Here is a 15,610-nt window from a genome sequence, read left to right as displayed (position 1 = left end):
CTAATTCAACCCACAGAAGACTGTAACCAAGGATCATCCTGAGAGGAACAACTGACCTTTGGGTTAATGCTAATTTACAAACAGATCAGCTATTCTAAACAGTGGTAAAACCATGAGAAACATAGTTCTCGCTGATACTTATGTGGTTAACTGATAAAGCTATTTCCCTACTGTAGAGTCAAAGGCTTTATTTACAGTGACAAAAATTATTCTGAGTAACTATCAAAGATGGAAATGTTCCAACACTTAATGAAATAGTCTACTTACAGTAATGTAAAATGTATTTTTAATATTTTCCTGACATGTAGAAACAAGCATTGTCAACAATATTTTTAAATATGTACAAAGAGAGAATATGTCCTAATTTATTAGTATTTGAAGAAAAAGTAACATTGGACAAAAAATCAAATAGCTATAATATTTTCCTAGATATATGCAAAGATTAATATAACAACATCCAGTGTAGAGTGGCTATTAGGATAATGAATACTCATAGGAAAGATGAAGAATACATAGGAAGGGGTATTTATAATATATCAGGAGTACTTATCTTAAGAAAAATATCAGTAAGGGAAAATGATATTCATATAAGTAGTTGCAAGATAGCATTTATTATTGTAACAAAAAATGGAAACAGTCTTATTATAAAGCAACTCAGTATTATATTAAAAAGAAAAACATAATGTTATACTCCTATAGTAAAATATCATGAAACCACTAAAATAATAGCATTAATGTTACTTATTGGCATAGACAATATATTATTGAATTTTAAAAGTAGTATAAATAATGAGACTATGTTATTTATTTATTTATTTATTTTTTGAGACAGAGTTTGCTCTTATTACCCAGTCTGGAGTGCAATGGCATGATCTCAGCTCACCACAACCTCAAGCCTGTAATCCCAGCACTTTGGGAGGCTGAGGTGGGAGGATCACGAGTTCAAGAGATCGAGACCATCCTGGTCAACATGGTGAAACCCCGTCTCTACTAAAAAAAAAAATAAAAAATTAGCTGGGCATGGTGGCGCCTGCCTGTAATCCCAGCTACTCAAGAGGCTGAGGCAGGAGAGACTATATTATTTTAAAACATATTTACGTATTTGTGATTATATGAAATGTCATCATAAGGATAGAGATCAAAATTGCAAATTTTAGGTGTCTCCAAGATGCGAGATAACAAGTGGTTTTCTTTTTACTATTTTGTATATTTCTAAGAGAAAAAAAAGTTTTGTAATTTAAAAAAATTAAAAAGGAGAAAAAATAAAAAAAAATGTGCTGTCATATGTTAAGCCAAATTCTCTATCAAAATTAAACATCAAATAGACTACATACTGAAAAGACACACTGACCTTAAAAATTGTTGTAGGTTCTTCATTAAGATTGACTCGTGTTATTACTCTTCCAGAATCTTCTTCCACATCAAAAATACTGGCAGGATAAGGAAACTGAACATCATCTACTCTATACCTCACACGACTTGCAGGTAATCCCTAAGAGAAAATGAATCATTATTAATTTGCTGTCACCAAGTTAAAACAAAGTGTAATGATAATATTAAATGGATCTTTAAATTTCATGGTCTTTTAGAAGTGAAAAATCATATTTCCATAATTTCATTCTTCCCGGGTTGAAATATACCCAGATCATTATTTCTTCATGATAACTCAATCTGAATCAATGAAGTCTCTCTACTCCAGGTTATTTTTAAGTAATTTGTATAAGAGAAAAATTCATGGTTGCCTTGGCATCTTCTCTACCAGGTTCCTTTAATTATGTGAATTACATCTGTCTCTCAAAACACCTTTTTTAAAAATTCACATTAAAAATCTCATTTTTTTTTTTTTTTAATTCAGAGAAAAGGTCTTGCTTTGTTGCCTAGATTGGAGTACAGTGGCGTGACCACAGTTTGCTGTAACCTCAAAACTTCTGGGTTCAGGTGTTCCTATCCCACATTAGCCTCCAAAATAGCTGGGACTACAGGTGTGTGTGCGACCATGCTTGGCTAATTTGAGAGGACTGTGGTGAAGTGCAGGAACGGGCATGAAAGCTAAAAAAAAAAAAAAGTTATTTATTGTCTACACTGTGTTGATTACCATGCTAGGTATTTATGTACATTATTAAATTAGTGCTCAATCCTTTAAGATGCTATTAACAATGCCGGGCGCGGTGGCTCATGCCTGTAATCCTAGCACTTTGGGAGGCCGAGGCGGGTGGATCATGAGGTCAAGAGATCGAGACCATCCTGGTCAACAAGATGAAACCCCGTCTCTGCTAAAAATACAAAAAAAATTAGCTGGGCATGGTGCTGCATGCCTGTAGTCCCAGCTACCCGGGAGGCTGAGGCAGGAGAATTGCTTGAACCCACAAGGTGGAGGTTGCGGTAAGCCGAGATCATGCCATTGCACTCTAGTCTGGGTAACAACAGCGAAACTCCATCTCAAAAAAAAACAACAACCAAAAAACCAAAAACAATGAAGATGATAGTAATAATGGTAAATTAATGATAGCTAACATTTGCTAAATGCTTACTATGTGCCAGAACCATATTAAAAATAATGTATATGTACTCTATTAGCCATTTTATCGATAATGAACTTGTGGCTTATAGTTAGTTAAAGAATGCTGAAATATTTCAGAGATAGGGCAAGATGAGTTGGAACACCAAATGAAATATTTCACTTCTAATGAAAAAATTTAAAATTCAGCAAGTTTTTAGAAGAATCAAAGTGATTATAAAGGAACAGTCAAAATTGTGCTGACTGTCCTCACTTATATTAGGTTTTAGATTGGTTTCATTTGGAAGTATAGAGGGTGACATTGAGGTGAGCACGATAACATGTGCAGTGCGTAGGCCTTGTAAATCTCCTAAGTCCTAGAAGTCAAAAAAATATTTCAAGCACAGAACTAGTATGTGGTAGGGTTTGACTTCAAACCTAAACAGTACATTACAACATTAACTTCTTTAGAGAAAGAAACACTTGTATTTGGAATTATTCTGATGCAGAATAAGAAAGAACATTACCCCCACAGGTGTTGATTTGGCTGGACTTGATACTTTGGTGTAAGAACAGCTCTGAGAACATTGTTTTTTTATACTGTCATTTTCTTTATGACTGTCCTTGAAAATAATTTGTTTCTCATGTTGGTTCCTGAATTACAGTTGGGCTATGAGATAAACATGTGAGTCTTCAGGCCTGGTATAATTCCCTTTGTTCTGTAAGTCCAGTCCTTTTATATACTACATATCACCACTGATGACCTTCTTCTTGAACACAGTCATTATTTAACTTTTTCCACTCCTCTGCTCTTTCTTCTTCCCATCTGGCTACTCTGTCTCAGATTCTTTGCTTGTTTCCACACTTTCTGGCTTCTAAATGTTGGAGTTTTCCAAGGCTCTGCTACAAGAACTTCTATATTTTCTATTTCTACTCTCGAACCCTGGAACCTCTCCCAACCCAATGGCTTTAAATAACTTCTGTTTGTTCATAAATACTAAATTTTAATATCTGGCTGAACTCTGAATCTTTTAAGTCCAAACTAGTACATACAATTGTCCACTAGATATGTCATTCAAAACCAGAATAATGATTTCATCTCCCAAATGTATAGCTCTTTCACTATAGGTAATGGCTCTACCTTTTACATAGGTATTCTATCTGAAAGCCTAGAGGTAACCATCATGACATCCTGCCAATACTTCAATGAATATATGCCCTAATGTCTTCTCATGTTGTCTGTATTTTCTGTAGTGGACTCTTAATTGACTTTCTGCTTTCATTCTATTAAAATTACAAGTATTTCCATTCCATTAAAAATACTATAGTATGTAATATACATACTATAGTATGTATATTACACTGTATACTATAGTATTTCCATTCCATTAAAAATACTGTAGTATGTATATTACACTGTATATCACTATACATAGTTGTATATATATCAAGGATTTTTTTTGTAACATGAATAATGATAAAAGCTGTCTTTTTACAAAGAAGTCCTTATTTGAAATTGTGTGACTATGGCAATAGATTTCTTTTTCTATATCATTTTGAAATTGTAATAAAATCACTTTGAAACAAACACTAAAAGCAGTACACCAAATTGTTTTCCTCAAGTTCTTAGTGAAACGAGGCTGTGGTGTGGTGTGTAAATGACCAGGTTTCACTTCTGTGGTTCCATATTCTCATTAACCAAATATATTTTTTTTCTATGTAGGGCCAAAGAAATCTTGAGGTCATTAGTTTTTTCCTGTATTTACACACTACTACCAATAAGCCACAGCATTCAGATAAAATTTTTAAAGATTTTTAGAAAAAAATATCATAACCCACAAAAGCATTTAACGACTTTACCAAGTAGAAAGGCTCTTCCTCGTACCTAATTATTTGCTGAAATCAAATCTCCTTCTGTCTTCAGCAATGAAGGAACATAGAGGCTTATTTTCTTCAGGGCAATGTAACTCCTATAACTCCTATATTTCAAATAAGTGACATAGTCTTCTTCAGAAGGAGATATATATTTTATAAATAAAATATTCAAAGTAGGATCATGATATTATAGGAAGCCTAATAAATCAAGGTGAGCTGAAAACTTTGCCAAAATAGATATAAAAACTGAATTTAACCACAATTATTTATTTATTTATTTATATTTTTATTTATTTATTTTATTTTTTGAGACAGTGTCTCACTCTGCTTCCTGGGTTCAAAGGCAGTGGTCTGATCTCTGCTTACTGCAACCTCCATCTCCCAGGCTCAAGCGATTCTTGTGCCTCAGCCTACCAAGCAGCTGGGAGAACAGGTGTGCACCATGCCTTGCTACTTTTTGTATTTTCAGAAGAGATGGGGTTTTACCATGTTGCCCAGACTGGTCTCAAACTCCTGAACTCAAGTGACCTTCCAGAGTGCTAGTATTACAGGTGTGAACCACCACACCTGACCAGAAATTAATCACAATTCAGAACAAATCTCTAAGGGCTTTTCGTTCCATTAGATAAAACATATTTAACTTTAAAGATCAGTATCATACAACTAAATAATATTTATTTCTGTATGATGTATTTGTAAGCGAGAAATTTAAAAATTGTCTAAAATATCAGCAATTAAAATTTTATAAATATTTACTCTTTATTACTTGTCATCATGCTCATACATTTTATTTCTTATTATTTGTGAAATATAGCATTTTTTTCAGTTATTGCTTATATGAAAACTGTCTAAAGCATTGATAGTTAATCACTCTATCTTTCCTGGAACACTCTTTATATGGGTTACAGGATATCATATTCCACACTACTAGCTGCCTTATAACCACTCTTTATTCTTCTATTTTGCTGATTCCTTTATACCTCCACAACTTTCAAGTGATGGGGACCACAGGCACCTCTTCCCTTTTTTGCATGTTTTTGTTTTGAATCTCAACTTTTATTGTAGGTTCTGGGGTTCATGTGCAAGTCTGTTACATGGTATGTTTCATAATGCTGAGGTTTGGGGTATAAGTGATCCTGTATTCCAGGTAGAGAGCATAGTACTCAATATGTGGTTTTTTAGCCCTTGCTCCCCTCCTTCCCTCCCTCCTCTGTAAGTCTCCAGTATCTATTGTTCCCATCTTTATGTCCATGTGTACCCAATATTTAACTCCTACTTATAAGTGAGAACACTCAGCATTTGTTTTTCTGTTCCTGCATTAATTCACTTAGTGTAATTGTTTCCAGCAGCATCAGTTTTGCTGCAAAGGACATGCTTTTATTCTTTTTTATGTTTGTGTAATACTCCATGGTGCATAGTTACCACATTTTCTTTATCCAATCTGCCACTGTTGGACACCCAGGTTGATTCGTGTCTTAGCTATTGTGAAAAGTGCTGTGATGAACATGTAAGTCCATGTGTCTTTTTGGCAGAACAATTTATTTTTCTTTGGTTACATACCCAGTAATGAGATTGCTGAGTCAAATGGTAATTCCATTTTTAGTTATTTGAGAAATCTCGAAACTTCTTTCCACAGTTGCTGAACTAATTTACATTTTCGCCTACAATAGATAAGTGCTTTTTTCCCCCCTCCATAACCTCAACAGCCTCTGTTATTTTTTTTGACTTTTTAACTCTGACTGATGTGAGATGGTATTTCACTTTGGTTTTTGATTTGCATTTCTCTGATAATTAGTGAACATTTTTTCATAGGTTTGTTAGTTGCTTGTAGGTTTTTTTTTTTTGAGAAGTGCCTGTTCATGTTCTGTCATTTTTAATGGGGTGTTTGTTCTTTGCTTGCTGAATTAACTTCTTTATAGATGCTGGATATTAGACCTTTGTCAGATGCATAGTTTATAAACACTTCCTCGTATTCTACAGATTATCTATTTACTCTGTTGATAGTCTCTTTTAAGTAGTTCCCACTCATCAATTTCTGTTTTTGTTGCAATTGCTTTTGGTGACCAAGTCATAACTTAGATACCAAGGGCAATGTCTAGAAAGATATTTCTTAGGTTTCCTTGTAGGATTTTTATAGCTTTATGTCTTATATTCAATTCATATCAAAGAAATTTTTGTATGTGGTGGAAGGAAGGACCTAGTTGCATTTTTTCTAATATGGCTAGCCAGTTATACCAGCACCATTCTTTGAATAGGGAGGTTTTCTTCCCATAGTTTGTTTTTGTAAGTTTTGTCACAGGTCAGATGGTTATAGATATGTTACTTTATGTCTGAGAACTCTATTCTGTTCCATGGGTCTATGTGTCTCTTTTTCTACCAGTACCATGTTGTTTTGGTTACTATAGCCTTGTATTAATAACACAGTCTGATGTAGGGTAGTGTGATGCCTCCAGCTTTGTTTTTGTTGCTTTGCTCTTATGTTTTATAGGACCGTGATTAATTCTAGGTAATGTGGGGTTCATTCATTTAACACATTCACTGAACAGAATTACTGAGTTGTGAGAGTACAAAAAATGAAAAAGCTCACAGAGAGATGGAGTTCAGCTCATATCCCTTTCTTTCGAATGTCCTTTAGCAATAATTCATCCATACTGACCTTATCAAACACCAACCTCCTTCCTACCTCAAGGCTTTTTCATTTGCTTTTTTCTTTGCCTCTAAGACTCTTGCATCTCTAGCCTCTTTTAACATTCCGTTCTCAAATGACACCATCTCCTCTGCATATACCCGTCCATAAACCACTCTGAGTCTATCACTATTGTCTTTATAGTACATATTCCTATGTAAATTTATGTTACATATTTACTTGTTTATGGTTTGGCAGCCTGTCTCTGTTCCTCACCTATGATTTCCATTCGAGTAGAATTTTTTTCTGGCTTTCCATTACTTAAGAGATCAATAATAATTTGTAAATGAATACTTAAAATACAACATTGATTAATGCTTATGAAGCCAGCCCAGTTGCCCCATATAACTGATTTCAATTGTCCCATAGAGCTGATATTTATGGTTTCCTTTAAATAAACATAGAAATAAACCTTCTCAGTCTTACAACTGGAATGGGTTACATTTGTTTTATTTCTTTTCTAAAGAAACCAACCATAAGGGCTCCCAGATAGTATCAAGGAACTGCAACTTACTAGAGCGCTGCATCCGGACAATGAAGTGCAAGACCCCTCACTTTCATGACTGCCTAACTGACCACCTGCTTCCTGTTCACCAACCCATCTTCTTTATCTCTAATTCCTGTTTTCTTGCATGTTGTTACATTTCTTCTCTGCAATATAAAACTCTGATTTTAGTCAGGGAGATGGATTGGACACTAGCTCCCATCTCCTAGGCTGCAGCACCTGATTAAAGCCTTCTTCCCTGGCAATACTTTTTGTCTCAGTGACTGGTTTTCTGCACAGTGAGCAGCAAGACATAGAAAAAGGGTGTCCAGTCTTTTAGCTTCCTTGGGCCACACTGGAAGAATTGTCTTGTGCCACACATATAATACACTAACACTAATGACAGCTGACAAGCTTTAAAAAATCACAAATAAATCTCATAATGTTTTAAGAAAGTTTACATATTTGTGTTGGGCTGCATTGAAATGCTTCCTGGGCTCCAAGTGGCCCATGGGCCATAGATTAGACAAGCTTGATCCTAGACCAAACCCCTGGCATTTCAGTAACACTTAGCTGTATGTGTATCATGAGCTGCCAAGACATACAACTCCAGGGGGCATCATTTCTGCAAATATGATGATCTAATGAAAACTAGCATGTAATGCCCCCTTGGATCTAAACGTATATAACCCACGTTTCTGTTTGCAGAAGCCATGCATTTATGTTTTGAGAGCTTAAATAAAAGGCATGTAATTCGATAGTTTGTATCTTGGGAAGAAGCTTCAAAAAAAGTGATGATAATCCCTTATGAAAACATAACTCCCCAAAAGTAAATGAGGAGAATAATATACTTTCTTTTTTTTTTTTTTTTTTCTTTTTTGAGACGGAGCTTTGCTTTTGTTACCCAGTCTGCAGTGCAATGGTGCAATCTCGGCTCACTGCAACCTCTACCTCCTGGGTTCAGGCAATTCTCCTGCCTCAGCCTCCTGAGTAGCTGGGATTACAGACACGCGCCACCATGCCCAGCTAATTTTTTATATTCTTAATAGAGACGGGGTTTCACCATGTTGACCAGGATGGTCTTGATCTCTTGACCTCATGATTCACACGCCTTGGCCTCCCAAAGTGCTGGGATTACAGGCATGAGCCACCACACCCAGCCCATTAATATACTTTCAAAAACATTCCTGAATACAGTATTACAGAAATGAGTCCATCTATGCAAGAAAATTATTCATTTATTTCTTCTGGGCTAGCTGAATATAAAGCACTATCTCTTCCCTGCCTCCCAGCCTCTGTCCTTATATGTTACCTGCTTAACTATATCAAATACATTCTATTGTTTATTTATTTCTTAAAAAATAGATGTCATAACTTTGTGGATTTTGTAATGAATGAATAAGCATAAGATCTCCAAGTTTCCAAATGATCTTTGATTCCACATCATATCCAGGTCTGCTGATGCTAGAGGTGGTCTGCCACAGCCTAGGACAGCACCACCCTTATGGCTTTGCAGGGTATAGCAGGCTGCTTTCATGACTGGGATTGAATGCCTGTGGCTTTTCCAGGCACACAGTGCAAGCTGTTAGTGGATCTACCATTCTGGGGTCTAGAGGACAGTGGCCTTCTTCTCACAACTCCACTAGGCAGTGCACCAGTGGGGACTCTGTGTGGGGGTTCCCACCACACATTTCTCTTCTACACTGCTCTAGCAGAGGTTCTCCATGAGGGCTGTGCCTCTGCAGACCCAACTCTGCCTGGACATCCAGGCATTTCCATATATCCTCTGAAATCTAGGCAGAAGTTCCTAAACCTAATCCTTTTCATCTGTAAACCTGTAGGACCAACACCACATGGAAGCTGCTAAAGACTAGGAATTGCACCTTCTGAAGCAATGGCCTGAGCTGTACCTTGGCCACTTTTAGCCATGGCTGGAGTGGCTTGGATGCAGGGCACCAAGTCCTGAGTCTGCACACAGCAAGGGGTCCATAAATCCAGCCCAGGAAACCATTTCTCCCTTTTAGCTCTCTGGGCCTGTGAAGGGAGAGGCTGCTGTGAGTGTCTCTGACAAGCCCTGCAGACATTTTCCCCATTGTCATAGTGAGTAGCATTTAGCTCCTCATTATTTATGCAAATTTCTGCTGGAATTTCTCTCGAGAAAATGGGTTTCTTTTCTACTGCATCATCAGGCTGAAAAATTTTCAGCTTATTATACTCTACTTTCTCTTGAACACTTTGCCACTTAGAAATGTCTTCTACCAGGTACCTGATGTCATCTCTCTCAAGTTCAATGTTCCAAAGATATCTAGGGCAGGGGCAAAATGCCACCAGTTCTTTGCATGGCAAGTGTAACCTTTATTCCAGTTCCCAACAAGTTCCTCATCTCCAACACCTCAGCCTGTACTTTACGGTCCATATCACTATTAGCATTTTGCTCAAAGCCATTCAACAGTCTCTATGAAGCTTCAAACTTTCCCAAATCTTCCTGTCTTTTTCTGAGCCCTCCAAACTGTTCCAGCCTCTGCCTGTTACCCACTTCCACAGTCAAGTCTACATTTTCAGGTGTCTTTACAGCAGTGCCAGTCCACCTGGTGTTAATTTACTGTATTAGTCCAATCTCACGCTGCTATGAGGACATACCAATACAGGATAATTTATAAAGAAAATAGGTTGAATTAACTCATAGATCCACAAGGCTGGGAAGGCCTCAGGAATCTTACAATCATGGCAGAAACTTATAAGACATTCTTCTTCACAGGTCAACAGCAAAGAAAAGTGTAGAGTGAAGTGAGGGAAAAAAGCCCTTATAAAACCTTCAGATTTGTGAGCACTCACTCACTATCATGAAAAGGGCATGGAAGTAACCTACCCCATGATTCAATTTTCCCAGGTCCCCTCACAATATGTGGAGATTGTGGGAACTACAGTTCAAGATGAGATTTGGGTGGGGACAAAGCAAAACCATATCACCCTCTAAGAATTTATTTACCCAAAAATGTGGCCAAATTTTTGGCAAGTTTTCAGTTGACAACCCATACATATCTGTTCAGTTTCTCATATACATTTCTCAAGGTGGTGGGCAAGGAAGAGAAACACACATATGCTTTTTTACTTATTGGTTTCACAACTGGACAGGCAGGAGAGACAAAAGGTACACAGAAAAACACAATTATCTCCCAACATTTCTGATCAAAACTGTGAAAATGAAATATGGTGCTATTAAATGGAGGTGCTACCACCAGAGAACAGATCTTAGGATTTATAGTCAAGTAGACTTTATACCTCACTGTGGACACTTACAAATCACAAAATATACCAACTATATTTTACTTTATAGAGAGTATACTGATTGTATTATATATAGAGTCTACTTTAGTGTATTATTTGAGTATTAAATGATAAACTAGGCTGGGCATGGTGACTCAAGCTTGTAATCCCTGCACTTTGGGAGGCCGTGGTGGGCACCTGAGGTCAAGAGTTTGACAACAGCCTGACCAACATGGTAAAACCCCATTTCTAATAAAAATACAAAAAAATTAGCCAGGCATGATGGTGAGTGCCTGTAATCCCAGCTACTCATGAGGCTGAGGTAGGAGATTTGCTCGAACTCTAGGAGTGGAGCTGGCAGTGAGCTGAGATCACACCACTGCACTCCAGCCTGGGCAACAGAGCGAGACTTCGTGTCAAAAACAAAAAAAAAGATAAACTAAAAATAATTTTATTAGTCAGTATTTTAAACATTCCATCTTAAACTCAAGGGGATAAATGTAGACCTGTATCAGTAGCAAATGACATAAATTAAAAGCTATCTTTAAAACAAAAATTCTTACTAATTTTTGGTAAGAACTATATTATATGTACATTTTTAAAACATGTAGAATTGTAAAGGCCCTATTAGCATATTTTCATGAAAACTTTCTTCTCAAATATTACAATGCCATAGATGACATCAGAATTACTTCAAGAGTAATTATGATGGACATAGATATACTAAAGTTTACAGCTGATGAGGATGTAAGCACTGCACCAAACTAGAGGCAAAGTTGTATTTTTCCATCACTCTGGAAGTGAGGAGAAAGAGGAGGAAAAATTAACTAATTTCTATGTGCTTCACATAAGCTAGGTGTGTCATTCTCCATTAAGCCCAAATAATAATCCAACCAAATAGATCTTCTTATTCCTATGTAGATATAAGTTTTAAAGAAATTAACTGCTGTCCAATGTAATTTTTCTGAGTTAAACACAAATACAAACACTAGTAACTTTACTCAATAATTTTGTAATACTCTAGAGATGTTCAATAAACCTAATGGCAATCACGAAGAATACGATTTATAACATCTATTGAAAAGGAATCAATTTTTTTTGTTCATGATTTAGGTATATTTCTAAATATGATTGGGGTAGTATGTGACTCATTTAAATATTATGTGGTTTGCAAAATATGAAATGAATGATATCAGATTTGTGATGTCCTTTTATGTGCTAATTTTGAAATGTGTAAAATTCAATAATTATTAGTATATTTATTCATATCTTTATTTATATGATTAATACATGGCAGACAAATCCTGCATTGATAATGCTAACAGATTTTATAAAATCAAAATGTCATATACTCTGACACAACAGTAAGGTAGAAATAATATAGCAGAATAAATGTAAATTTACAGCAATAAAATAGAATAATAAGATTTTAATTATTTTCTTCATTATTCAGTACATTTTTTACTTTTGGTTTCTAATCTTATAGTGTGTGTTAAACACAATATGTTTCAACTTAATTATGGTGAGAATACAATTAATTACTACAGAAGGTAATTGCATACCTGTATAAAGGATATTTCAAACTTGAAAACTTAGGGAATTTCAATGAGAATATAATGGACCAAAATAATTAGTTTCTTAATATCAGGGGATATCTTGATTTAGTAATTTGTCTTAAACACATAATTATCAAGAAATTATTTATCCAGGCACACATAGTTTTCTTCCTAATTATAGCAATCACATTGTATCAGGGATTACTAAACTTATTATTATAATTAAAAACAAACATTAAGTAATTTGTTTCCAAGTACACAAAACTGTTACCCCCTGACATGATTTCCAAAATTCTTTTCCCCAAAGTGTTTGAGGCATCTACTGTGATTTGTTTTGTAACAGTGTAATTCACAAAATGTCCCGACTGATTTAACATCAGGAATTATTATAAAGGAATGACTATAATGTAGTCTGTTATATATATATACACACACTCACATATATATATGTATATATATATAGCAGGCATATGACTTAGTCATATTTTAGTGAATCTAACTGGATGCCAAGGTATTCTTAAAGGAGAAAAGAAAAAAAAACAGCAGGTCGAACTCTTCTTGTAACCACTGAGAAAGTCATGTGCTTTTCTTACTTCTTCCTCCCTCCTCTCTCTTTTCAACATTTGAAATGACCAATATGTTTGGACACATGTTGGCAAGTTTCTTATGCAGTCTGACAGTTAATATAATGTGCTTATATAGTTTAGTTTCTACAGATAGGAAACTGACACAGCTACTAAAGATTACAAAAAATATTTGCTTAAAGGCTGTTTACCACTAAATGTTTTGGGAAATGTGCTTTTCAAAGGTAAACATAACTCAATCCTTAAAAACATCAAATAATACAGTCCTTATAAAATTTATTTATTTAAACATAGTTGTTAAGTTTATAAAGATGACATTGGACACACATTCAGAGTTTCCTCATGCAAAACAATTTATGTAACCACAGGAAATTAGAGATGAGCCTTCCCTGAGCTAATCATTAGTGACCCTATATTCTATCCCTCAAAGCCCTTCCATTTTTCTTGGGATAAAACAACTCTTAACACTGTCTTTACAATCTACCAGACTAAGCAGGAGCCAACTTAGGTTTTCCTCTCCATCCTCCTGAATAAAGAAAAATGGTCTCTTTTTGCTTTTTGAAACTGACTGTTCTTCCTCATACTTCAGGGCTTGATTCTTTTTTTTTTTTTTTTGAGACAGAGTCTCGCTCTATCACCAAGTTGGAGTGCAGTGGCATGATCTCTGCTCACTGCAACTTCCGCCTCCCAGGTTCAAGTGATTCTCCTGCCTCTGCCTCCTGAGTAGCTGGGATTCAGTAGCACGCCACCATGCCCAGCTAATTTTTATATTTTAGTAGTGATGGGGTTTCATCATGTTGGCCTGGATGGTCTTGATCCCTTGACCTCGTGATCTGATCACCTCGACCTCCCAAAGTGCTGGGATTACAGGCATAGGCCATAGTGCCCAGCCCATTCTTTTGTTATGTGATGTTGTCTTGGCCTAACCTTCATACCTCAGCTCAGAATCCCTTCTAGAACCTTCACTGACTCTCTAAGTACAATCAGGCTCCTTCTTATTTGGTTTCACAGAACCCTAAACATTTCTTTATAGGTACTTTTCATGGTTAGTTGTTTCTAGTTACTTGATGGACTTTTGAAGTTTTATCTTTTTAATTTTGAAGTTCTGAGGCTTGGAACCATGACACTTTTCCGTTATTGCTTAATCTAGCATCTCTTATATAATAGAAACTCTTTAAATACTATTCAAAGTACAAACATATAGTAAATCTTGGGGAGTTTTTATTGTGTTTGGATCTCAAGGGCACAGATTTGAGTTAAATATAATCTGTATTTTATGAAACATTATCACTGATGGATCTTCCAGGCATGTTTGCTTCTCCATTTCTTTCCCTCCTTTTATTCTCATATCTTTTTCCTACCTCTCTTTGCCACCAATGGCAATCTTTTTAATACGTATAAGGAGTATCTTTAAACTAGATGATTTATGGTACATTATATTATAGTTCAGCAAATATCTTCTCCCATTTCTTGCACTTCCTGTTCTACTCATATTTTGGGCTAGGCCAGATGACGTGCTTTGGGCAAGAGACATGAAGAACTATGACATGGGGGGCAGTATTTACATGTAATCATGGGGTTAAGGCAAGTTCTCTTGAGATTCTGTTCTTACCATGTGAAAAGCAGGCCTGGTTAGCCATGGGTCCCTGCAGAAGGAGATATGTGGAAGAGACAGGAGCCCAGCCAAGGTCAGCCAACTCCTAACTGCCTCACAGACCCATAAATAATAATATTGATCTTTACTCTTGTAAACCAGTGAGATTTTGGTGTTGTTTGCTAAGAATTATTTCTGAAGGAAAAACTATAGATGCTATTATGTGGTTTAAAAAAAAACTGTGTAATGGTTTTGCTTTCTTTTTCTCACCATTTACACTGAGCACTCAGTTCTTATACTTCATTCATTTTGCTATTTCTTTTTTAAGATGTGGTTTCAGCATGTTGGCTAGGCTAGTCTTGAACTCCTGACCTCAGGCGATCTGCCTGCCTTGGCCTCCCAAAGTGCTGAGATTATAGGTGTGAGCCACCATGCCCGGCTCTTTTTGCTATGTTTTAATCAAATCCTGCTGTGCCAGAAGTTCCCAGGATACTTTACACTAACGATCACAGCTGTATAGGAGTCTCTGAGATATGTTAGAAAGTTCCTAATATGACAGATAATGTTCCTGACAATGGCATTGTCTTGAATGCCTTTAACTTATTTGACTCTGTAGTAGAGATGGCTTGAGGTTGGAGCGAGAAGATGGGGTGGCGGGCTCTGCATTATCATGGTGAGTGGAACAGCAAGGTGTGAAGCCAAACAAGCTGCAGCATTTGGCTACAGTGGTAGTCTAGTCAAAGGAAAACTTCGAAACAAAACACTTGGGTCCAGTTCTTAGATTATAAACCCACGCTGAGAGAAGATCAAGCAGGAAATATACTGTCACGGTCATGTTTCAGAGGCACAGCACCTTCCGGACATCCCCAGTACCTTATACTACCTCTTTCTTCTCTACAACCTATGCTCAGGTTCCTGGACCTCTGACCTTTGCAGGATTTTCCAGAATGCAGGGGCAATGCACAAAGAGAAGCAAGCAGATACCAAAATATAAATATGGATGACAGATTTCAAAGACTTAAAGCATAAAAAAGGTCAGAGTAAACATACAAAAATGATAGTTAATT

At 36.2% G+C, this 15,610-nt stretch overlaps 1 protein-coding gene across 9 annotated transcripts in view; it reads right to left on the bottom strand.

Moving 5' to 3' along the window:
- Positions 1-15,610, bottom strand: part of PCDH15 (protocadherin related 15) — a 1,854,109-nt gene that overhangs the window by 156,596 nt on the left and 1,681,903 nt on the right. For all 9 annotated transcript variants that reach the window (XM_054243050.2, XM_054243053.2, XM_054243049.2 and 6 more), the window contains one exon: positions 1,352-1,492. In XM_054243050.2, coding sequence (XP_054099025.2) covers positions 1,352-1,492 — 141 coding nt within the window. The remainder of the gene's footprint in view (positions 1-1,351; positions 1,493-15,610) is intronic.

The sequence above is a fragment of the Callithrix jacchus genome, chromosome 12 (genome assembly GCF_049354715.1).
Source record: "Callithrix jacchus isolate 240 chromosome 12, calJac240_pri, whole genome shotgun sequence".
In the NCBI taxonomy this organism is placed as follows: domain Eukaryota; kingdom Metazoa; phylum Chordata; class Mammalia; order Primates; family Cebidae; genus Callithrix; species Callithrix jacchus.
This window is presented reverse-complemented; position numbering and strand designations above follow the sequence as displayed.